Source organism: Diuraphis noxia, unplaced genomic scaffold, assembly GCF_037042655.1.
Source record: "Diuraphis noxia isolate RWA-SAM2 unplaced genomic scaffold, SU_Dnox_SAM2 contig0001, whole genome shotgun sequence".
Taxonomy (NCBI): Eukaryota; Metazoa; Arthropoda; class Insecta; order Hemiptera; family Aphididae; genus Diuraphis; species Diuraphis noxia.
The window spans coordinates 63,234,123-63,260,620 of NW_028301711.1; the positions used below are offsets into that span (position 1 = coordinate 63,234,123).

Sequence of the window (26,498 nt, forward strand, 5' to 3'; positions counted from 1 at the left end):
AATATAGATATGAAATATGAATATTTGTCTAGACGATGAAAAGTGTTCGGTGTACTATTGAAATCTATAAATGTCGACAAACTTATCAAGTACAGATAAGATATTTTACAAAAACTCACTTATGTGATTTGATTTTATCTAATTTTAAACATTATCTTGGTTTAATTATAATTTGATTAGCAGGCGCACACAATTTAAAATAGGAAATTCACTTTCGTCGCATGGTTATACATTATAGTATTATACATACTTATGTCCTATATACATCATATTATACATCAACAATATTTGTCACAAATTTCTGTATGACTATACTACATTTCTTTTTTTTTTTTTGATTGTGAATGATGATTTTAATTTATTTTACAACTGATTTGTGAATACCAAATTATTATATATTAGGTAATAACTAATAATAATGAACTTAATAAACAGTAATTACAAGTAAAGATTTACGTATTTATTTTTCATAGAAATGTAAAGTTTATAATATTGTGGAAAATTAATTTATACCTAGTAGAACATTATAATAATAAAAAAAAAAAATTACAAACAAATAAAATAGTTTTTATAGAGTGTATATTATATCAACATTTTTACAAATAAAAGTAGTTAGTATTTACCCCTAGAAACACTATCCGATTGCCATGGTACGCTTCCCACTGTGTTAAAATAATCTGTGTACTTTTGTCTTACACAAAAAGCATTTGATCCACTTCTAGTGTTGTTGTTGGTTAATGGCAGTAATTGATTTTCCGGCATTTCATTTTCACTACTATCGCCTTGCATATTATTTAAAATTATTGTTTCATTTCTTAAGAAATTGTGTAATACACAAGCTGCTTTTACAACATTATCAACACTTTCAATTTTAGTTTCAAAAGGTCTTCTAAACACTCGGAATCGTGATGCCAAGATTCCAAAAGTGCATTCAACAGTTTGCCGTGCTCGAGAAAGTCTATAATTAAAAACTTTATTTTGAAAATTGTTTGTTACACTTCTATTTGGATAAGGTCGCATAATATTTTCACTTAGTGGAAACGCTTCATCTGCTACAAAAGCATAGGGTAATATTTGGTCATAATCGGTTAAAGCTGCTGGTGGTGGAAGTCTTAAAGTTTGTTTATTAAGTTTTTTTGCTAACGCACCACTCGAAAATATATTTGCATCACTGAATCTTCCCATAGAACCTATATCAATACTAATAAATTTGTAGTGAGCGTCAACTATTGCCATTAAAACCACGGAAAATGTTTGTTTATAATTATAAAATGAAGTTCCGCTTTTGGGTGGTTTTTTAATCACAATGTGTTTGCCATCTAGAGATGCTCTACGAAGGCAAAAAAAAATGTTTAAAAGTGGAGCTGGAGCTGAGACAGTTAAACAGTGGAAATTCCAGAAACAAATGGAGTTTTTGTTGCCATACATGGAGAACAGAAAGCGAGTGCCAATATAGTTGACAGTGATGATGAACAATCTGACAATGCAGACACTGAAGTTAGTCAAATTTTAGAGACACAGCAGACGCCAATCTTGGAGAATAATTATGAACTGGAAGAAGATAATGAAGTGCGCAGCAACAAGGAACGAGAAGATTCTGTTGAAAAATTAAAAGATACTCCTTCGTCAGCTGGAAGGAAATTTACTTTCAAAGAACCACAGAAAAAAATGAAAAAAAATGATATAGGCACCTTAATTCAACAGTCTATAGCGAATCGCGAACAACGAGCCAAAGAAAGATCTATTGAACGCCAAAAATTGGTAGACCTCAAAACTCCAAATGATCCGCTTTACCATTTCTTTATGTCCATGTACCAAACTACTTATAAAATGCCACCAGCGTCTCAACTTACTATAAAAAATAAATTATTTGAAGTTGTTTCGCAAGTAGAGTCTGATCTTTTGAATTCTCAACAAAATAATGCTTTTCAAGAACTTCACTCACAACAGATACAACAAAATATCTACAGTCAACCTCAGTCTTTTTCTACGTGGTCATACGGAGAAAGTTCATGTGCAAGTACTTCTCGCGACAGTTCAGTTTCTGAAAATGTTGAGAACCAAGATGATATTGTTCATTATATAAATACTTATACAGAATAATTTTTTTTAATTTTATTACATCAAGTTATTATTTCTAGTTATCTAATATTATAATATTAAGTATTGACTTATACAGAATAATTTTTTTAATTTACTTCAGAAGATTAATAAATATGATTTACCATATTAATATAACATAAAATCATTAACTAAAGGATCGTGTTTTTATTTTGGGTTCTTTACTTTGTTGTTAAAATAAAATTTACAAAATTGCAATGCTTAGGCCTTATTGTATAGTAATAATGTAATTATTGTTTATTATAATTTTATTGTTAAAACTTCAAATTCATTTTAAAAAACTTACCTTAAAAAGACTGCCAGTTTTTCTTCGGGTTCAATCGGCTTTTGAGCATTACATCCAAATGAATAAATAGTATCTCGTATTAAATGAAGAACTTCATTAAATTGATTTCGGTCCAGGCGAAAGTAGTTCAAAAATTGTTTGTCAGAAAATTCCGACGACAAATTGAATTCACCGTGACTTTGTCTTTTTTTCATAAAATTACTTTTCCACGTTTTTTTTTGTTTAGTTAACGAATATAACAAAATAAGTTCATCAAATTCGTCATCAGAATCTGATTCAGAACTTAAATTTATTAAATTTTCGGCCATCATACTATCGCTCACGCTCATGCTCGTGACTGATATTAGGCGGTGAAACGTCAGAACTGCATAGTAATATGCGCTCACTTAGGTAGCGCAGTTTTTCCTACCCTGCGTCGCCCTACACTGTGCTGCGTCGCCTGCGTCTCAATGTGCGCCCGGCCTAAGTCGGAACGCTTCAAATTCTTCAATAATCAATTATATCCAAACATTATATAATCAATATAATTCAGAATTCCGATAATTCCGTTGAGATTACAAGTTACAACCGTGATTAGTGATTACCTATTAAGAAATTGTTATCACTTATTCGAAAAACACAAAAACGTTTACTAATATGATGTTAGGGCCAACCCGATGAAAACGTTTATAGCAATTTATAGCCACGTACGTGAGGTGAGGTACGCGTTCGGATTGTTTACTGTTCTGACCAATGCATACACTGTATAATTTATAAGTTTATTTATAACTATACATAAAAATATTCGAAAATCAAAAGATCATTATAATAATAATTATATTGTTGTACTAACAAAATATTATTATTGACAGCATTTAATGTAGTGTGTTGTAGTATGTACCTACTTAACCTTTATCGTTTTAAGTAGTTTTATTGAAAAAGTTTTTAATGTTAACTATATTTTAATTATCTATTTAAATAATTTGTTATAAAAAGAACTAAGAAGTTACGGCTAACAGGTAAATTTAATCTTATTTAAGTTAAATTATTTTTAAAGAATATTTATTTTTTAATTTTCATATATTGTTTTGTGTAGACATTATGAGTCTTTTGAAGTATAACTTCTCCAAAATTCCAAAGAATGATTTACCTACACATAAAGTTCCTACTAGCAAAGAACAAACTGCTACCAGTACATTTAAATCAAATATTGACTTATCAACCTCATCCACAATTCTTGTTACTAAATCTACTAATTATATAGATAATAATTCTTATCCTGATTGCTGGGACACCAAACAAATTCATTATTTTACTGAAACTTATCCTTGGATGTATTTTAAAGAAAAAAAAATTGGTTGTACATTTTGTAGAGATGTAACTCTAAATTTGCTTAAGCAAACAGGTTCACATATAGCAACTGAGTGGTCAAATGCAGAAATTTCTCCAACTGGTTTAAATTTAAAAAATAAACAGACTGATTTAAGAAAAAAAATATCAAAACACAAGCTTTCAATTTCACATTTAAATGCTCAAAAGATTGTTGATGAAAGTAAAAAAAATATAATGGATGAAAAATTATCTGAAATGGTATTATCTGAATCAGACCAAACACAAAAAATATTTAGAACAGCCTATTTAATTTCTAAAAATCAACGCCCATATACTGATATGCCAAAATTAGTTGACTTACAAGTTATTAATGGAGTTGATCTTGGTAGAATTCTTCAAACTAATGTATCATGTACACAAATAATTGATAATATTGCCTTTGAGATGAGAAAAAAATTAGCTAAATGCATTACAGAAAATGAAACAAAATTATGTATTTTAGTTGATGAATCAACAACTTTAAGCAAGAAGTCGATGTTGGTTGTTTGTTTGCGCTGTGCTATTGGTGAATTAGGTGAAATAAATACATTCTTTTTTGATATTGTTGAACTGAATAATACCTCAGCTATATCTGTAAAAGGTTCAATGTTGCAAGCACTTGAAAAGTATGGGATTAATTTTGAGTTTTTAAAAAAAAACTTAATTGCTTTTGTTAGTGATGGAGCATCTAATATGTTGGGACGGAAATCTGGTGTCGGTACTCTATTAAAAAATGATTTTCCAAATATAATAACTTGGCACTGTTGTAACCACCGCCTAGAGTTGGCAGTTAACGATACTTTAAAAGAAGTAAGTGGACTAAATCAATTTCAGAGTTTTATTGAAAAACTTTATGCAACATACCATATGTCTCCTAAGAATACAAGTGAATTACGTGAATGTGCTGCTTCATTGGAGAAACAACTATTAACGATCGGTAAGATTTTCACTATTCGATGGGTTGCTTCAAGTCAGAGTACAGTGAAAGCTGTTTGGAATAATTATGAAGCTTTATTCAAACATTTTTCTTATGCATCTACTGACACATGTAGAGACTCAAGAGAAAGAGCAAAATATAATGGGTTAAAAAATATACTCACTTCGAATAATTTTGTACATAATCTTGGTGTGTTATATGATGCATTAATTGAACTATCAGACTTATCAATACAATTACAAAAAAGAGATATGACATTACCTGCTGCTCATAAATCTATTCAGCGTACAATTCGAGTTTTAGAGTCCATGGCTAGTATACCAGGTCCAAAAAGTCAAGAAGCAATTTCTGCTTGTGAAAACAAAGAATTCAAAAACATTCAAATTCTATATAATAATAATATTCTAAAACATCAGTTATAAAAGTACAAATGGGACAATTTTTTACAAGTTTAAGTAATAATATGAAACAAAGACTTATGACAACACAAGCTAGTAATGTGTCATCGAGGGAAGTTAATAATGAATATCAAGTTAATTTCAAAAATTTAATTGAAGATTTAGAAGTCTTTTCCCCAGAAAATTGGCCAGATAATATGGATATTTCAGTATGGCGATGAAAATATTCGACGTTTATCACAGGTGTTTCAAATTGATCAAGTTTTATCTGTTCGAGGTTTTCGTGAGTTCAAAGAAAATAAAAAAGTTAATATTGATATTAAACCTTTAATGACTGTAATTAACTCTATTGCAATATCTTCTTCGGAGTGTGAACGTACCTTTAGCTCAATGAATGTAATTGTAAGTCCTATAAGGAGTACATTAACATCAAGTCATTTGTCTTCACTAATTTTCATTCATTGTGTTGGGCCACCTCTAGAAAAATTTGATCCTAAATCATTTGTGAAGTCATGGATTATGAGAGGAAAACGTTCTGCTACAGAAACAAATTGTTTAAAAAGAGCCAAAAAAGATGAAAATGAATCTAATCCTTATAACTCAATATGGAATTGTTTAAATGTTTAATTAAAAAACTTACTTGATTATTATTATGTTTGTTAGTTTTTATTTTTATTATTTAATGTTAAAGCAACCAAGTGCAAAAGAAAATTTAATTTATGTTCTTACATTACCTTACTATATATATTAATAGTTATTATAACTTATTTTACTCTTAAATGCATAAGTATAATAATATAGTTAATATGTATATTTTCTATGTTGGTATGTTACATTTATAATTTTTATGAATTCATGTTAAAGAAAATATAATTTATGTTCCTATTTAAATATTTATAATTGTTTTATTTTAAAATAGCTCTTTATTAAATAATGTAAAATTGAAATTCATACTTTCTTATTAATATATATAATATATATAGATATATAGGTAAAGTGTGATTTTATAAGCATACTTATCCCACCATGTATAGAATTTAAATTTTATTTTGTATAATTTAAAGCACTAAAAACCCAACATTTTATGATATAAATATTTTTGGTCAGGTTGATTTCTTTAGTTTTCTTAAAAAAACCACTTCTTACAACTTAATATCATGAGAAACAATATTAAATTTGTGTAAAACATTAATTATTTTTAAAAATGTAGTATTATTTGTGATTTAAATTGTTCATAAAATAAATTACAAATTTTATCATTATTCAAGGTTTAAACTTAAAAGTGGGAATGTTGGATGAGTATGTTACACAATCACTGTTTAAAAATTACATGTATCTACTATAATATGTCTATGTGCATTAGACATTATACATAAAACAATATATGGAACGCTTAAAACTATATGGAGACGTTAGTCCCCCCTGGAATTTTTTCCCACTTTAAGCCCTGATTACAATCTAGTGTCTACGACACACTTTGTGCACTCTGGAATCTCAAATGTCTACCTGAATTGTCATCGAACAATATTAACTATAGACAATACGCAATTATGATGTATTATTTATCTCTTAATATATTCTAATTTAATAAAATAGTTTTTGTAATTTATATTTATATTATATCTAGGCACTATTCTGAATTCACCTAAATTTTTAGTAAATATATTTATTATTAAAACATAAAATACTCAAAATTGCTAACATTCCACATTCATACTTTCCACTAACTTTCTTTAATAATATTTTATATTTATACTTTTGTTAATATGAAATACTCACTAAAGTTTCCCTTATAAATATGCAAAATATTACATTTTAAAATTTTGTAATTGATTTAAATACTGATCTATAAAAAATTGTATGTATTATAATTGTAATTTGTATATTTCCCATTATTTTTGTTAGGCGACTCAATCAATTCTGAAAAAGACACTGGTACACCATTATTGAATACTAATAATTGTAATTATATTGAAAATATTGATGAACCAATGATATCACCTGATATATTCTGTGAGTATTTTATTATATGTTTTATTATTTGGTAGTATTTGAATACCTTTAAATGGTACATATTTACCATATGTGTGTGTGAATTGTGAAATGTGTTAAAATTGTATAATATAATATTTATTACAATTATAGTACCTATTAAAATAACCAAACTGTGGGTATTGTGTATATTAAATATTGTTTATTTTTAAAGTAAAAATTTTTTTTCAGCTAATAATGCTTTATGTATGACTCCTGTTCGTTTGACTTCAGCAAAATCTTCAAAATTAAATCAAAATAACTCTCCCTTCAAAAAAATCAAAAGTCAGGCATTATTCAAGAAAAAAGTTCATTCAACAGCTTTAAATGGTACCTAATATTATTATTAATATTAAATTATTATAGTTCCTACTTTTACACATTTTAAATTTCTTTAATAATATTATAGTATATTATATTTTATTATTATGTAAGTAGGTATTATAGTAGTTATATATATATTATATTCAACTAGAAATTGATCTTATTTTACAGATGATATTCTTAAAACAATAATGAGAAAACAGCTAATTTTCAAATTCATACTACGAACAATTGAAGAAAAACAAGATGTTATCATCAAAATGCTTGAAGATCAAGCAAGTAAACAAATTTTTTCAAATGGAGATAGTACTATTATTGATTACAATCCTATGGCTGATTTGTTCCCCATAGGAAATCTAGATGATCTTAATAAAATAGAAGATCAAATTTTATTAGACAGTGAATACCGCAAAAAAATAGTGAGTGATAATATATTATATTGTTGTTCTTAATAATATTATGTTAATATTTTATTTAAATTATATTTTTAAAACTATTTTATTATAATGTATGAACTACATTTTATAAATTAATTTAGGTACGAGATCTATCTAACAATATTGGTGGGGAAAATGTTGGTTCATCAGTAAAGAAAATGATGTTACAACTTTTTGATGACAAATTGTTGCAACAATTCTCATTTGCTGGAAGAAAATTAACATCAAGAAAATGTTTTCAGTCTTTGGGTTTCTATAAATTAATTGATGGTAAACTTTAGATTTTAAATTTATTAAATAATAGTATAATAATAATTTTAATGTTATTCATTTTAGAAGCCACCAAAAAAATGTCAAAGTTCAAAGGTATTGTAAGGCAAGAGGAGATTGACGATGCTATTAAGTATATGCTTATTCAAGCACCATTTCGCTTAAAACGAAAATTAGAAAATGCAGCAATAGTGTAGTGCCATTAAAAAAACAATTACCTATATACCTATCTGTATTAAATATTTTACTTTTAATTTTGAATAAAGCGCCTTTTCTGTTATTAAAATGTGTATGTATTTTATTTAAAAAATATGTATAAGTAAAATCACAGATTTAAACTAATATTGGTATTTAACCTAAAAATGCAATGTTGTTTATAGCTTGATGAATTTATTAATGTTGAATTCAACATAGAAATGCAATATTCCTTAAAACATTTTGGTGTGATGTTGGATTTAACATGTATAATATAATGTTGAACTAAGCATAGGAATGCAATGTTTTTGATAAAATTGTGGTGTAATGTTGAATTAAACCTTGCAGTTTAACGTATTATTAAATCTTAAAAATTGGTTCAAATGATGTTTGGTGTAAGGTTTATAAATGTTTATTAAAATACAATTTAATGAGTATTAAATGGTTAGTTCAATGTTTAATGTTGTTTTTTTTAGTTTTAATTAATGTTCTATTTAAAGTTTATATGTTTATTGGGTTGTTACCGAAAATGAATTTATTCACCATGACCCAGGGAAACGAAAAAAAGACGTCCTTTCGCAGCAAGACCGACTATACTTGATATCTCTCGGACCCTTTCAGCCAAAAGAGCCTGTTTTCCCAGCAAATGAATCTATAGCTTTGAATAAACAACGACGTTTCAATCCTACATGGTATAGAGATTTTCCTATGTTGGAATACAGCATTGAGAAGGATGCAGCATTTTGCTTTTCAAAAGTCGTGGAACCAAAAAAAAAGGAAAACTTATTGAACATTTTACCTCACAATCGCATCAAGCAGCAATGTTTGATTACTGTCATTTTTTGGATAAAAAAAGTCACGTGAATGTTCTTCTTGACAAAAACCTTTGAAACCAGAATATAAGAGAAGAAGAACTAAAAGAGTATCATAAAATAGTATTAGAAATACTAATTGATGTTGCCCGGACTTTAGCTAGGCAATGATTAGCCTTTAGAGGTCATGGGAGTGATTTAGATAACGATAATGGTAATTTTTGTCAAATGGTAAATTTATTAGCTCGGCATTCCCCAATTATGGCCAAATGGTTAGAAGAAACTGAAAAACGACTTCATCGAGTAACTTATTTGGGGGTGCATTCTCAAAATGAATTTATCAACCTACTTGGTACAAAAACACGTGATATGTTGATCAAAGAAATTAAAAATGCTGAATTCTACTCAGTAATTGCAGATACAACACCTGACTTAACGCACCATGATCGTCTCACAATCAACATACGTTATATTAGCGAAAAAAATGGTATGCTTGTACCAAACGAACGTCTTTTAAAAATGGATGTTGTTCTTACTAAAAAAAATGGGCGTAGCATTAGCGGAAAAAATTTTTAGTGTGTTTAACTCATTAGGATTACCAGTCGATAAAATTATTTTCCAAAGTTATGATTTCGCAAGTAATATGTCCGGTAAGTATAACGGAACGCAACGAAAATTGTCAGAAATGTGTCAAAAAAATATTCCGTATATTCCTTGCCAAGCTCACAGAATTAATATTTTTATAGAATCAGCCTGCAATGCAAGTACATTAATAAAAGAATTTTTCGGTACGCTTGAAAGTTTATATGTGTTTTTTTCGGGAAGTACATCTAGACACCAACGTTTAGAGGAGGATCTAAAGAGTGTTGAGAATTCGCTACAGTTAAAAAATTTGTCTAAAACCCGGTGGACAGCACGGGCAGAATCTATCAAAGCGGTTTCCGTTAGCTATGAGAATGTGGTACATGTTTTGGAAGATATGAAGTCATCAAAAGATTTTGATTCTAATACCAAGGGTTCTGCGATGGCACTGCATAAAAAAATGTTAGATTTCGATTTTATTTGTACCTTATATTTTTTTTTAAATATTATGTTTAAAGTAAAAAATATTACTAAGTTACTGGAAGCAGAAAAATTAAATATAATTGACGCTATGCAATTAATTGAAAGTACAGTAAAATCTTTTGAAGAAATAAATGACGAAAAAAAGATTGATGCATTAGTGGAAAGTGCTGCAACCTTTGCAAAGAATTGTAATGTAGAGCCTGAAAAAGATTTTAATAAACATCATCGACGTCGACTCAAACCAAAGAAAATAGACGAAAATCCTGAGACTGCTGCCGTGATTGACTTTTCTCAATTTTATCGCAAAGAATTCAAAATTCTTTTGGATGTTTTTACATCGACTGTCAACAAGCACCTTCAAAGTATGGTTACATTATTACAACCTTTTCAAGAACCCTTCCGTATACCGACAGACAGGAAAAACTGCACAATAGATATGATTGAGGCTATGATAAAATTATGTCCGGAAATACTTTTGGATGAGCCAGAATGTTTACACTCTGAAATTCAAATCTTATTAGATGCTTCCAAGGAGTGTAAAACATTTGATGATATTTTAAAAAAAGCATGCGTGTTAAGAAATGTTATACCACGAGCATTTCGCATTGTAAAGCTAGTACTAACATCACCAGTGTCATCTGCATCCAGTGAACGTTCTTTTAGTCATTTGAAATTAGTTTACAACCACTTACGCACGACAATGAGTGACGAGAGACTTGATTCTTTATTGGTACTATTTTCAGCTCGAGATATTGTAGATAAAATAAATATTCGGGAAATCGTTGACAAATGGTCTCTCCTCAAACACCGGCGTGTGAAAATATGAGCTACAGACTAGTGTTTAGTATTAATAAATAATAATTAGAAATTGTGTGACTACTGACTATGTATAATAATATTAATATAAATTGTATACTAAATATATATGTTTTTGTTTTTTATATAAATTATAATGATGATAACTATATACAAATTTAATAAAGTATTTGAATACGTACATTTGTTTTGTATTAGCATTTTACTCATACATAAAAACATAAGTATTACTACATTTTTTTCTCGTGATATTATTGTAGTTGGCAATTTTTCAAACTGATAACCCCCCAAATAGGGAAGCCTCGGAACGCCCCTGCGTGTTTTTGTATAACAGGATTAAAATTGGCATTTCAATAGCACTAAGAACATTTCCATTACTATTTTGATATAAAACATCATTAGAACCCCTGAATGCAATACAGTTTTTTGCCAAAAAATGGATTACTGCTAGTATTCGTGTAATAACATCATGCCAATGTTTATCCGCGTTTAGTTTAGTTAGATGAAGTTTATCTATAGTATTTACTTGTGATATTCTTTGTTTTAATTCAATCCAAGACTTTAAGGAAGTTAGAATCGTGGTTTCGTGAGATTTAAGTCTCTCCCCAATATGTCGCCAATCGTTTATACCGCCCTTGCTTAAATTACCAGTAGAATTAGAGTCAAAAAGTTTACAACAAAAACAGAAAGCTCTATCCTTATATTTTGAATATACTAGCCAGTTTCGTTTACTAACATCACCGTTGTCTAAACGTTTGTCATATAATGTTGGATTAAAACGTCTTAGCTCACCATTTATTTCAGATTGAGGAAAATTATAGCTTTTAACTTGTATTGGTCCAAGTTGTACAAAATCTTTTCTAAAATCATTATTTATTATTTCGGGCCAACAACCAATATCTGTCATATCGTAGTCATTTATTGTATTTTTAATAAAAGCATTACCGCTACTTTTACTTTCGGTTTGTAATTTATTAATTTCAACTTCGTTGTCTATTTCTATAATTAAAAATCAAATTCATGATTTTCATTTATTTTTTCAGAAACATCTACTTCTAAAGCTGGATGATTATCATTAATACTGCTTTGACTATACTCTGTCGATGCATTTTGAAGCGATTGGGTAGAATTTAAAGATGATGTAACGATTTTGTTTAAAGATCCACGTAGTTTATTTAAACTTTTTTCCCTTAAGTTTTTTTCTGCCTTTTTGCACTTCCTGACGGATAACTTCTAAACCTATCCCGATCTCTAGACGACATGATACAGAAATATACGAAGCGTAAATAATATAAATGCCTGTGAAAAAAATATTACCTATCAATCATGTTTTTAAAATTCAGATAAGAATGATTTTGATAAGTAATTCTAACATGGGAAAAAATTTGTATATAATCCATGGATAATTAAGATTGATAAAGATGGCAACATTTTGAATTCTACTAGGTGTATGTATTGTATACATTGAGAGTTACATATTGTATAAATGTAAATAAAAGTAAAAAAAAAAAATACTTTTAAAATTAATAAATATATCTTATTATTTCAATATTTGCTTATGATTTTTTTACATTATGCATATTTTAAGCGCATAATTAAAAAATGTTAGAGTATATTTTAATGCATATTTTTCCAATTTTTAGGGCATGAATTTACGAGCCCTGGTAATGTGTATTTGTACGTTATACCATGTGTGTCGCGTGTATCCAGAGGGGGTAACTCAATGCGGTAGATCTGATGCTAAGTTTGAGACCCGCGGCATACCAACATAACTAAACATCTAATATTCCCTTTCTATTGCGACACTATCTATGCGTACATGTATACGTCATCTAATAAATTTTTTGTTTTTTAAATGTACACGTTTGTGTTTGGCTGTTTTGTCAAGTGAAAAACACCGTCTGTGCAACACGCGATTTTTTTGACTTTTTTTCTCTGATCCGTTCAATCATATTGTTTCGCTATTTGTGTGTTTTACAATTTTACATTGTTCCGTGATCGTTTGTTTATTTATTAGTAGTTTTTTTTTAAATAATAATAAGTAGATATGCCTTCCAACAATTGTGTCGTAATTGGATGTGATACAAAATACACCGATAAACACGTCATACGACATCATTTTCCTAAGGACGAGGAGACTTGTAGTGTATGGGTACAAAAGTCAGGAAACAATAATTTATTAAACAAATCGGCATTACAGATATTCAATTCTTACATAGTTTGTGAGAAACACTTTGACGCCAGCTGTAGCACCCCAGGTTTAAAAAAACTTATTCATGGTTCTATTCCTACTCTTAATCTTCCAGGTAAAACATTATTCTCATATTCTAATATTCCAAGTATTTAAATATTTTGTACAAGATTAATTTTTATTGTAATTCATATAGTGTTTAATGCTCAATGAATAACAGTAAAATAAGCATAGATGTTTTGGAACTTCCGGGTTATGTTGATTACCAAAATATTTTCAAGACTATCTAATATTTGATATATCATTAAAAAAAACTAATAAAGTCAAAACACCAAACTAATATTATATTATACCTACTGTCGTTAGTCTATAGTATATTATAAAAGTATAAATACCTACTTTAAATAAAATATGTTTTTGTGACAATTATATATAATTTATTATCAATACATAATAAATGTAAATAGTTAACTTAATTTTTTAATCAAAAAATAAGATAGTCAAGATAACCTGGGAGTACCGATTTTTTATATTATTATAGGTATCTAATTGTTTTTTTTCAATAGAAATAATTACTGTTGATTATAAGAATGTAACTGAAGATTCCTTAAATTGTTGTTAACACATCAATTATTTTGAGCTGTCTTCGCCTTATAATCTTTTTAAACTGGGTATTAGCAATTAGCTATTTAAAATGTTCTTTTCTAAACAAGTTAGAAGAGATTATTTGTCTACAGCTAATTGTGTTATCCTAACCAAAATCTATTAATTAAATGAGTAAATGTAATCCTAATTAATGTATAGCTATTTAGCATGATTGAATGTTACTAATCAGGGTTTGATTATAGCACATAGTTTATGATATTGTTGAGTTATATGTGGAAGATGTATTATAACTCAATTATAGGCTTAATTGCATGATATAGTATTTTGAGTTTAAGGATATTAATTTATATTGATATGTTAGTTTTTAACTTGAAATTGAAATAATGTGCATGCAATAATTGTTGCTTACTAGTTAAATATTTAGTAAAATATTAATTTATTGTTATGAAACACCAATTTTTAACGTAGTTTATAGGCTGTAAACATAAAATTGTATATTATAATATGTATTAACTAATAATTATTTGCTAATATTATATTATAATTGTTGAGCTATAATAGTGTAAACTGAAAGATAATAAAAAAAAAATAAAAAAATAAAACTAACAATTAATTTAATAAATATTTTTTAGTTGGTTGCAATATTTCTGACACTGAAGTTGAGGATCATCCTGAGTAATCTACTTCTATGAACATTTCTATCGATATGAATCGTTCAGATGGTAATAACTTAAACCTTTTATAATAATTTATCAGTGTATCGGTGGTACCTATTATTAATTTAATTCTGGACATACTGCATTATTTTAATATGCATATCATACTGTTACTTATGAATTGTGTTAAGAATAAATTAATAGTTAGGTTTGACTGGTTTGAGTAGTATTATTCAACTATAACTAATATTTTATTTTTATTTTTTTTTCAGTTTCTTGCAACGTCATTGACATGTCAATTGAACAGAGTTTAGAGCTGTTAAACTCAACAATTGACATGAACTAATTACTCCGACTGATGACATAAATTTTAAAACACCTAATCTTCTTCAAGAATCACTCAATCTAAATGAGTTTTTAAATGAAGCAAAAGGTACATTGGCAGAAATAAGCATCTCCAGAGTTAAACATTTAACTCCTAGAAAAAATTTATTGTATCATGTTGCTAAAAGATACAACAACGCACTTTGGTACTAAATAACCGTTGTCTAACTACAAAACAGCGCATCTTGAAAGCTGAACGTCACATCCAAGCCTACGGGAAATCAATGAGTAGATTAAATCAATCCACTCAAAACTTTATACAATCTCAAATTCGGATGCAACCTCAAAAACCTCGTGGTCGCCGATTTACAATTGAAGATAAAGTATTTGCTTTATCATTATACAAGCAAAGTGGTAAAGCACATAGAGTACTAGCAAAAACGTTTGCATTACCTTCTCGAAAGTCTATTTGATATACTAAAAAAAATTCCATTTGAGGCTGGTATTAACGACCATATTTTTGAACATCTTAAATTAGCTGTTAAAAAATTGAAAAAGTTTGATCGATATTGTTCTATTGTTTTTGATGAGATTGCTTTGTCTGCATCATTACAATACACTGATAGACATGCCAAGGTGATTGGATTCAAGGATTTGGGTGGATCACATCGTTCGTCGGATTTTGCAGACAAAGCTCTAATTTTTATGATAAGATGTTCTCGCAAAAAGTACAAACAACCAATTTCTTTTTATTTAACAAATGGTACCATGGATAGTACCAATTTGTCAATTATAATTAAAAATATTATAAAGGTTGTTCAATCAACTGGCCTTACTGTTGTATCAACAATTTGTGACCAAGCTCCAACTAATGTTGCTGCAATTAATCGGCTATTTAAAGAAACCAATGAAAAATATATTAAAGAAGGTAAAGAAAACAGAGCATTTGGTTTTAAAATTGAAAATCAAGAAATCATACCTCTATATGATGTGCCTCATTTGTTAAAAGGTCTAAGAAACAACCTTGTATCAAAAGACCTCCATTACGTCTATGAAAATAAAATAAAAATAGCATCCTGGCAGGACATAGTACAATTTTATGAGCTAGACAAACATATAAGTACCGGAAGTGATCGCTTAGCACCCAAACTTACTGACAACCATATATATCCTGATTGTTTATCGGACCATAAAACGGTTCAACGAGTTCAACACTATAGATGACAAGCCAAGAAGTGGACGTCCACGTGAAATAAGAACAAATGCAGCAGTCAAAGCTGTCGCACAGAGGATTCGCAGAAATCCACTTCGCAAGCAAAAAATCATGGCTAGAGAAATGAAAATTCCACCAAGAACCATGTCACGAATAATTAAAGAAGACCTTGGTCTTAGTGCTTATCGAAGAAGCACCGGTCAGCGGTTGACAGACGCTTTACGTCAAATTAGAACGACAAGAGCGAAGAAGTTACTTAAGCGGTACGCAAAAAATGGCCACAGACAGATACTGTTTACAGATGAAAAACTTTTTACTGTAGAAGAAAAATTTAACCGTCAAAATGATAGAGTTTATGCTCACAACTCTCGGGAAGCTGCTGAAAAAATTCAAAGAGTAGAAAGAGGACATCATCCAGCCTCGGTGATGGTTTGGTGGGGAGTGTCATATGAGGGTGTTACTCAACTGCATTTCTGTGAGCAGGGAGTCAAAACACGTGCGGTTAACTACCAAAATGATATTTTAGAAAAGGTAGTGAAGCCTTTAAGTGATACTTTGTTTGTAGGAAAGAACTGGACCTTTCAGCAGGATTCAGCGCCTGCACATAAAGCAAAAACCACACAACGCTGGTTAGACGTCAATTTACCTAAATTTATCGCCGCTCAAGATTGGCCCTCGGGAAGTCCAGACCTCAATCCTTCTGGACTACAGATTGTGGAATATTTTAGAGGAGAAGGCCTGCTATAAGCCCCATCGAAATATCGAATCATTAAAAGCCGATTTGGTAAAATCGGCTGCCTCAATACCGTTAGAAGTGGTGCGTGCTGTCATAGACGAGTGGCCAGATCGTTTGAAGAAGTGTATAAATGCAAATGGTGGACATTTTGAATAGTATTTATTTATTTTAGTTACTAAGTTAATAAAGAATAAATAACATCAGTTTTTTTATATTTGTTTTATTTCATTTATTAAGTATACACCTTTGTATAAGGGACAGAACTTATGGCACGACTAAGTATATCGTCAATCAACTCTAAGCGATTTCAAATCACCAGAAGATACCGGATATCTATGTTTGTTCATTGATAATCTGTTTGATAGCGCTAATGGAAACACTATCAAACCATCTGTTGGAAAAGACTTACGTAGTGCAGTGACGGCCAATTCTCAACTTTGGGAATTTTGGAAAAAAGCATTAATTGTACTAGAAAGTATGAAATATGAAACCAAAACCAAAAAACGAGTGCTATCTGTTATAAATTGGATAAGAACTATAGAAGGATTACAAATACTTTGTAAACGCCTCCTTAAAGATGGTTTCAAACTTACACTTTTGCGGAACTTCAACCAGGATCCAATAGAAAAAATTTTTGGTTCTATTAGAAGTCACGGTGTGCGCAATATAAAACCAACTTGCGCAAATTTTATCTCTTCCTTCAAGTCATTAGTTATTGATAACCTTACGTCGAGTCATTCAATTGGATCCAATTGTGAAAATGATGACTGCGATGGAGCATTGGACAATTTAAAGGAATTTTTATTTAATGATAACCTAACTGGTATTCATCCTCTAGAGGATACTGAAGTTACAATCATTAAATTAGAAACTCCAGTTCCTAATCAACCACTATATGATTCAATAAATTCAAATAGCAGAGCATATGTCACTGGCTGGGTTATGAAAAAAATCACCAAAAATTGCAATCATTGTATGACTACAGAAATCGGATGCAGTTTTGAAAGAACATATGGTTATTCAAGCCCGTATGTATGAAGACTGTAACTTACAATATCCTAATGAAGAAGCTATGAATATTTTTAGTTACATTATATAAATGTTTAATTTTAATTTCAATAAATTTGTGTTCAAGAGTAATCTTAAAAAATATCTTAATGAATCACTTGTTCAGTATTTACCACTTAACTATTTAACTTGTCCTTATCATGATTTAACTGAAATATTTATAAAGACAACAACTAATTTGCTAATTCATTCTTATATAAATCATATCAACCGAATACTAAGTAAAGGTGAAAAATGTAATACAACTGATCCAATAATAAAAAATGCTCTTGTATATCATGACAAATATAGCAAAAAAAAAAAATAATAATAATATTATGTAATAAGTAATAACTAAAAATAATTCATTAAAATAAAAATGGTTACAGAATACAGATATTTCTAATACAAAATAATCAAAAGTTAAAATAGGTACGTGAATTTTTATTGGTGTTTAAATAAAATTAATTTGGTGTACTTCGACCTTATTTTTAATTGTTCATTCCTTTTTTGATTTCGTGAAACATTTTAATGTCCAAGTATTTATATATTATTAAATTTGTTAATTGGTCTCTATGAGTATAACTGAATAATTTTCCTCGCAACTATCAGCATCAAATAGTATTCTATATTTAAATATACTATTTTTAATTTTATTCCATAGAAATGTAGAATGTTGTTTATAATTAGTGCTGACTGGATGACTTCTAAACGTAACCTAAACTAACCAGTATCTGTAACCGCATATAACCATTATGGTAACTAGTAGACTCTTTGCTCACACTATACCGTGTACAATAGGTATAGGGATGTCCTATCCATGTATATATTATCTATGGAGACAAACACGGGGAGCGCTAGTATAGAACCTTGTATCAAAACGTTGTGTGGGAGTTGCCTTTCTATTTAATCTTTTTTCTATGCGTGTCTCACTATCGGGGACATACGTTCGTATAATATCAAGGTAACATATTAAAATATTGTACAGATACTTATTCCGTAATCCGTATTCAAAAATATACGAGTAATTAAAATTTGAAATAGACAATAATAAATAGGTACCTGATTATTAACGAAGCGATGTCCCTATGTCGAACAAAATAATATTGGTAAATTGAGCCGTATTCGTCATTAACTTGTTGAGTGTCTCGTAGTAAATGACGCGCGTTGCCCGAGTACTGAGTAGACTTTTGTAGGTTGTATCAAGATTATCTTCGTAGTTCTCGTTAATAATAAATTACAAACTCAAAATATTATCATCATAATATGATGTAGGGCCTACATTGTAGGCTATAGCTATATTGTTTACTGTCATCGATCGCCGTTAACGATAAACAATTTCATAAGTAATACAGGTGCATGCGTGTAACTGTATAAGTATGTATAATAATAATTGGAACCGACTTGATTTTCGTCGATAACTACGGCCAAACATATCACAATTCGCGTAATACTAGGATAATAGTATTATGTTTATTTATAGAATAAAGTGATAATCGTATTACATAATTTGTGGGGCTCCGCACAAGCGCGAGGCCCGGTGCAGTCGCACCGCTTCCCCCACCCCCATAGGAACGGTACTGGTACGGGCGCCAATCGCCGCTTTTTATAATTGTTTGGGCGCGAATTGCCAACCGCTATATTACGTCGCGAATCGACAACTTTATATACATTGTATCATAAGTTGTCCAAGCTGCACCGGCATGCGCAAAAATATTATATATTTATTGTAAGGTGCGAATCGCCAGTGTATATTATTTTCTTATTATTATTTCAATACAGTGTGTGTACCTGTCGTATGTTGTAATTATTATTATTATCCATATATAGGACAGGTAGCAGCTGGCCAGCCGAGCACATATCTGTGAGTTTTTTGTATTATTATTATTATATTGTTGTCATATTTATCATTATTGTGCCATAAGAGTCAAGCTTTTAACTATACTTTACTCTGTTAGGCCAGAAGGGCCAAATTATTATATTTTTATACCAATGGTGTTGCTGTGATTTTTATATATTTGTAAAAATTATTATTATTGATATTGTGTATTATACAGTAACTCTGTTACCATTTTATTCCCTATTAGTTATTTGTCTACACACCACACTCCCACATCCACCACACACTAGCATTCTCTGGTCTTGCTCGGTGACCACGTCCACTTCCTTTGAGTCACTATACACATACACACCTTTAAACAGGACGGTCGGTGTGTGAGTAGTGAGTAACCTAACCTATATTAGCGTACGAAGTATATGCGGTGACGGGTGCACGTTCTATTATTGTTAACGTTACCGGCGCATTCATTTTGGTGACCCCGACGTGATCAATATATGCACGTAATATTATTACTATAATTATCATTATCTAATTGCGATATTTTGATCGAGTAAAATCGTGTACAACCGATTTCTGTAATAATACTATCATTATTTAATTACGACATTGCTGATCAATTTAATATTCCGTGACATATATTATAATTTTATTATAATAAGGATTTATATGTATTATTTAATTTTTCGTAAACCAAATGAAGTATCTCTGCAGTATTTGATTTGAATTTACATTATAATAATGGTTCTAGAAGAGAGTGATCAAAAATGTTTAGTTGACCTAAAGAGGGGTCATAAGAGCTTCTTTAACCAGAGCTCGGAACTTTGTTAGGAAGTTCAATCCGAGAAAGCAACCTATTACGTTAGTGGAGTTCAGGCAGGAAGAATTGCCACATATCAACAGGAAGTTTAATGAGATACAATGTCGATTAATACTGGACTAATACGATTATTAAACTGTTCGGTCGGAAATGCAAGAAATTATTAACTTAGAAAAGTCTCATACTCGTCCTTGAGTAACAATTCGTTAAATGTTAATGCTTCGCATTTGCAACGAGTGCGGCTAGCCCCTATTGCGCTACCGAAATTTGACGATAATATACAAGAGTGGGAATCTTTCTTTGACCTTTATAAGGCAATGGTTCATAATGATGACAGTTACCCGTTGGCTCAGAAATTCTCTTACCTTCGATCGGCATTAAATGGTCCAGCATTGGACATTATCAAGGAGATACCAATTACGGAAGCTAACTATGATGTAGCTATAAAGAGACTACAGCAGCGATACGATAAAAATTTGTTGATACAGTCGCATATTCGTGCTATTCTCGATGCACTACGAGAAGAAGTCGCTTCAGCGAGCAAACTACAGAAGCTACATTCCTGTGTTCCAACTCATATCGCTGCACTTGAGTCGTTGCGCCAGCCGATTGAACATTGGGATGCATGGCTCGTAACAATTATTCTACGAAAAATAGACCAGACTACGAGTCACGAATGGCAATTGCGTCGATAAATATAAATTTACCAACATATGTCGAGCTTGAAGATTTTATTTCAAGTCGTTGTATCGCATTTTAGAGCTCTGAAACAATGTATTCTAGTGCAAAACATCAGGGGTCGAAATATATAACGAGTGATTCAAATTTGAAGAAGTCTAATCATGGAGCCACCAAGAAAGGACTAGCAGCTTTAATCACCAAAGATGTTAAATGTATCTGTTGCTCCGAAATATATAAGCTATACGCATGTAGTAAATTTAAAAATCTAGCAGTAGGAGAACGTGTTACAATGATTCGAGATTCAAGAATATATATCAACTGTTTTGCTCCGAAGCATGAAGCAACTGTATGTAACTCTATTTATGGCTGTCGTATTTGCAAGCGTAGCCACAGCGCTTTGTTGTACTTTGACAGACCTATAGATCCTGCACCAGAAATTCAGGAAGAGCAAACAGCAATAAATACTCCAAAAGTTTCAGCAACTGCATCCACACTAAGTGAGTTAAAAAAAAAACTATACATTTTTAGCCACTGCAGTCATTCTAGCCACCGATAGGCAAGGGAATCAGGCATCCGGAGCTTTGGCGGCCGCAAGCCCCTTCTCCGGCCCCCAGCAGTAACTCCGAATCGAGTGGCGTTGCGGCAGAAAATGACGACATGCTGGGCAATGATCTGCCAAACCTCGACGCCGACTGTGCTGACATCGATGGCGAAGAGCAGATTCTCTCACCCAACGACACGACTCCTCTGCATGCGTTCAGACAACGCTTTATCGATCTTGTCAGGGAGACGTGTTCGGACGAGGTGTGGCTGAGGTTTGTCGCCCTCGTCACTTGTGGGATCTATATGAGATGCTGGACGAGGTATATATGTGCTGCGTCGGTTGTGGGTCCGTGTTGGGCCTAGGACCAGGCACCCACAAGTGCCAAGTACCCATTCTCGATGCCGAAGACGTCTTAGGGTGGTTCCCCTGCACCATTGATAGCTGTGGGGATAGCTTCCCCAGCAAACAAGGACGGGCCAACTATGTCTTTAACCACAAGAGGCTTGCAGCACTCGCTGCCGCGACTGTTCCATTCCCTGCTACGGTGAACCGACAGCGAGTACGGGCCAACCGTAGCCCACCACGCACGTGAGGCGGAGATCCTTGCGTTCCCACGACACGAGACGTAATGGATGACGTACCAGGGATACCGGTTGGTAACAGACCGCCGGACACGGGCGGTATGTTCCCTCCACCCACAACATTGGAGACTAATCCAAGGATACCAGTTGGTAACAGACCACCGGACATTGGCGGTTCAGCCTCATCCATGACAGAAAGTGCGCCAAGGACACAGACGGCCCATCCCTGTCAACGATGCCCAGCATGCAGCCGACGTATACGAGGCAGGCCATACCGATGAGACAGGGGACAGATTGTCTCTCCCGCTGCTACCTCTATCAGCGCCTCATCGTGAGTCACCGCGTAACGAAGGCTACGACATCGTCGTCGCACGCCCGTAGCTCTGGCGGCCGCGTGACCCCCCATCGGCCCCCGACAGTAGTTCTGTCTCAGTTGGCTTCGCAGCAAACCACGATGACATGCTGGGTGTCAACCTGCCTTACCTCGACGCCGGCAATGATGGCGTAGATGAAGACGGGCAGATTCTCTAACCCGACGACACGACTCTCCTACAATCGTTCAGACAACGCTTTATCGATCTCGGCAGGAGCAGTGTTCCGACGAAGTGTGGGCTAGATTTGTCACCCTCATTGACTAGATGACTGCTGAAACCTCCGTCGTCGTAAAGTTGCCCGTCAGGTCGGAGGGTCAAGCCTCCGGAAATAGAACTGCGATTGACACAACGGATGCCAAGGGGACCCGTCTCTGCACAGAACGAAATACCATTGGTAAAATTAACAAATTAATATACCATCAAAATTTGATCATGTAGTATGGACGTTTTTAACAATAATTATATTGATTTCACCAAACGTTAGTTGAATTAATAAGGTTTTAGGTTATTAGGTAAATGAAAAAAAATAAAAATCAATACCAATCAAAATATTGAATACAGTGTTGTAAATGTACAACCATACAATGTTCAAATTTAAAACTCATACTAAAACCTGTAAAAATGTGTTTAAAAATAGCTATCAACATTATTTTTATATTCTGAATAAATGTCAATTTTATATTGTAATACGAGATAAGATTTATCTTTAATTTAACAATGTGATTGTTGTTTTTGATTGTACTTGTACAGAAATTGTTATAAATTCTTACGTTGTAACTAGTAATTTTTATTGAACAGTAGCCTGTAACTCATCGCTCGTCTGTCATCAAAATACTTCAACATACGTTATAATTCATTTTAGATACGGTAGATTGGACAGTCTGATGAGTAATTAATTTAAATATTACAACTTACAAGCTTATTAGTTAGTCATTATTCTTAATTATATTCAATTATTATTTATAAATGAAGTCTGTGTGGAACACTGTTGGGTATTATGATTTTAAAAAATTATCTAAGGGTATACAAATACATCAATCATCAAAAGAACATATTCATAATCATTTAGGATTAAAAAACCTAGAAAAAATTGTTTTACTATACTAAACGTTGTTAATGAACATGGTAATTTGTTTAAAAAAAATTAAAATGAAAATTTGAGATTGAATCGTTTATTTATGCAGCACTTAATCGATTTGGTTTTATTTTTGGGAAAACAAGAGTTGGCATTTAGAGGTCATGATGAAAGCAGTGATTCATTAAATAAAGGGAATTTTAGAGAGCTGTTTAATATGCATATTATTAGGTGTTCTCAAGAAATAAAAATCATTATAATAATATAAAAAACATATTTTCATGTCCAAGTCCATACAAGATGATTTAATTTCATGTATTTCTGAATTTTTAATAAACCAAATAAAAAATGAAATCAGGCAATGTAAATTTTATTCCATTCGAATTCACTACAGATATCAGTCAAAAAACACAATGTTCAATAATAATTAGATATGTTACAGATAAATCTGAATTGGTTGAGCGTTTCTTGGATTTTTATAATGTTAGTGAAGACCGCACGGCTGAAGGTTTATTTAATTTGGTTAATTCTGTTTTACATGAGTTTGATATAGAAAATAAATTATTTAGATAATGTTATGATGGGATATGTGTTCTGGGCATTTAACAGGTTTACAGGCTAGAATTAAAGAAGTTGCACCTAATGCTTTATTTAAACACTAGCTCACAAATTAAATTTGGTATTGCGACATGGTTGTAGTATAAATGCTAAATGTCGTATATTTGTTGCTAACCTCACTGGTATCGCTGCTTATTTTCACAATTCCACTTTGCGTACTAATTTTGTAGATATTATTGTAGGGAAAAGAATTCCTCAATTTGTTCAAACAAGATGGTCCTCACGGTCAAAAATTTTATACACAATAGTTAATGAGTGGTCTGGGTTTATAAATGTTTTTGACTGAATTAGCAAAGATCCAAAATTCTTAATACTTTTCTAAATAATCGAGATAAACAAACTAAAAATTAAGGGAAAAACGGGAAATTTTACGCACACTCATTTTTCGACAAAATCGATTTTGATTTTTGATGTAACTTTAAAACAAATGACCATGAGATACATGAAATTTTCACCGAATGTTTATATAAATATATTCTATCCACTATGCAATTTTCAAAAATTTTCGATTTAAGTTGAAAAATAAAAGCAATATATATTCACAACTTTTTTTTATAAGCATTTAAAGTTCAAATTTTGACTAAATGCGAAAAAATTACGGCAATTTTCAAATTATCTTAGATAGAAATTCATAAAAGTTTTTCTTTTTAGACCTAAGATTTGAAAATTTAATACATGGCTCCTATCATATTTTTACAATAGGAGTTGAAAAATAAAAGAAATGCGTAGTCACAATTTTTTTTACAAGCATACAAAGTTTGAATTTTAGACATCATACGTAAAAATCACGAAAATCACGAAAATTCGCAAATTATTTTAAACTAGAAATTCATAAAAAAATTTCTTTTTAAATCTAAGATTTGAAAATTTTTAATAATCTATAATATATTCTAGACAGATAAACCGTCTTCGCTCAGAATCGTTTTTCGTATACAATGATATAATATCATTGGATTCAAATTTAATTCCATCCATTACAGTAACCCACTTGTAACCTACTGTACAGCAGAGCGACATCCACGACTTACCCGCCTTTTTAAAAGTAAAAATGATTATATTAATTTCATAACACTTTATTTATAACAATTTTGAAATTAATCCTTCACACTGTTACATTTGTAATAAATTATAATTACAGTTTAATTTAATTTAATACTTTCAATTTTTTATAATTTACAGTTGATTCTAAATAGTACAGTCAAAATGAGTGAAATAAAAATGTTTAAGTATAAATACATTTTTATAAATTTTGTACTTTTCTTGACTTTTTCTTACAAAGTCTTCTACAAATGATAAAAATCCAGTGCCTACATGGCTACATAACATTCATTCTTTTTTTTTTTATATATAGTATATCAGCATGACAGCATCTAGATAATCCCAAACATCTGCTGTCCAGGGAAATTGCCCTTAAAAGTTAAGATCCTTCGCCAAATCCAGCCCTGGTCCACTTTATTTATTAATAATAAAACGTAGCAAACAGTCACTATTTATATTAAAAGCTGTTGCAAATTATCTTTTAGTTGCTTTGCTCATTCTTAGTCAGTCACTTAGTTATTAATTGTATTTTTTTAAAGTTGTTTTTTGAAAACTGATGTGAAACATCATATTTTTCAATTCTCATATAGTTCTAATATTTAGTATTTACTAACTTTTAACTTTTCAGCATGTGCACTTTGGAATGATGAATCAATTAAAATTGTATAAAAAAGAAAGCTCCAGTAGTTCAAACAATGTGTCGACATCCAAGCAAACACAAATATGTCATTCTGTAGATAATTCTGGTTTTAGTAAAAAATTCTCTATAAACAAAAGGTATTTAATTATCATATACCTTGGGTTTAATACCTATGCATATTACTAACTAGTAATTATTAAATAGTGGTATTAAGTCAATTAAATTAATCAATAAATTATTTTATAATATATAAAGCAGTATTTTACTCAACAGAAATAAAATTCAAATTTACTTTTAATGAAAATTACCTGAATACTGCTCTCAGCTGCTAGTAGGTATTTAGAAATATCTTAAATCTTGGTTATTTGTTTTAAAACTAATGTTTTTTCAAAATCAAATACTTGACACATTACACTTATACGTGGTATACCATTGTCTTTTAATTTATTGTACCTACTTATCAACTATCAATCAA

General features: G+C 30.7%; 2 protein-coding genes and 1 pseudogene across 2 annotated transcripts; 1 reads left to right on the forward strand and 2 right to left on the reverse strand.

Moving 5' to 3' along the window:
• Positions 1–612: 612 nt before the first annotated feature.
• LOC149061225 (uncharacterized) lies at positions 613–1,236 on the reverse strand. Its single transcript, XM_089230884.1, has one exon. The coding sequence runs from the start codon at positions 1,234–1,236 to the stop codon at positions 613–615; it is 624 nt and encodes a 207-aa protein (XP_089087010.1).
• An 8,568-nt stretch (positions 1,237–9,804) lies between these two features.
• LOC149061226 (uncharacterized) lies at positions 9,805–11,052 on the forward strand. Its single transcript, XM_089230885.1, has 3 exons — positions 9,805–9,811; positions 9,908–10,177; positions 10,262–11,052. Exons 1-3 carry the CDS (start codon positions 9,805–9,807, stop codon positions 11,050–11,052), a joined length of 1,068 nt encoding a protein of 355 aa, XP_089087011.1.
• A 261-nt stretch (positions 11,053–11,313) lies between these two features.
• LOC107168721 (uncharacterized) lies at positions 11,314–12,304 on the reverse strand (annotated as a pseudogene).
• Positions 12,305–26,498: the final 14,194 nt, after the last annotated feature.

Excerpts from the sequence above, each read along its gene's own strand:
- LOC149061225 (XM_089230884.1), bottom strand. The coding sequence starts at position 1,236 with ATGGCAATAGTTGACGCTCACTACAAATTTATTAGTATTGATATAGGT.
- LOC149061226 (XM_089230885.1), top strand. Across the intron at positions 10,178-10,261 it reads TTTTGATTCTAATACCAAGG|TAAAAAATATTACTAAGTTA; the intron begins GTTCTGCGATGG and ends TTATGTTTAAAG.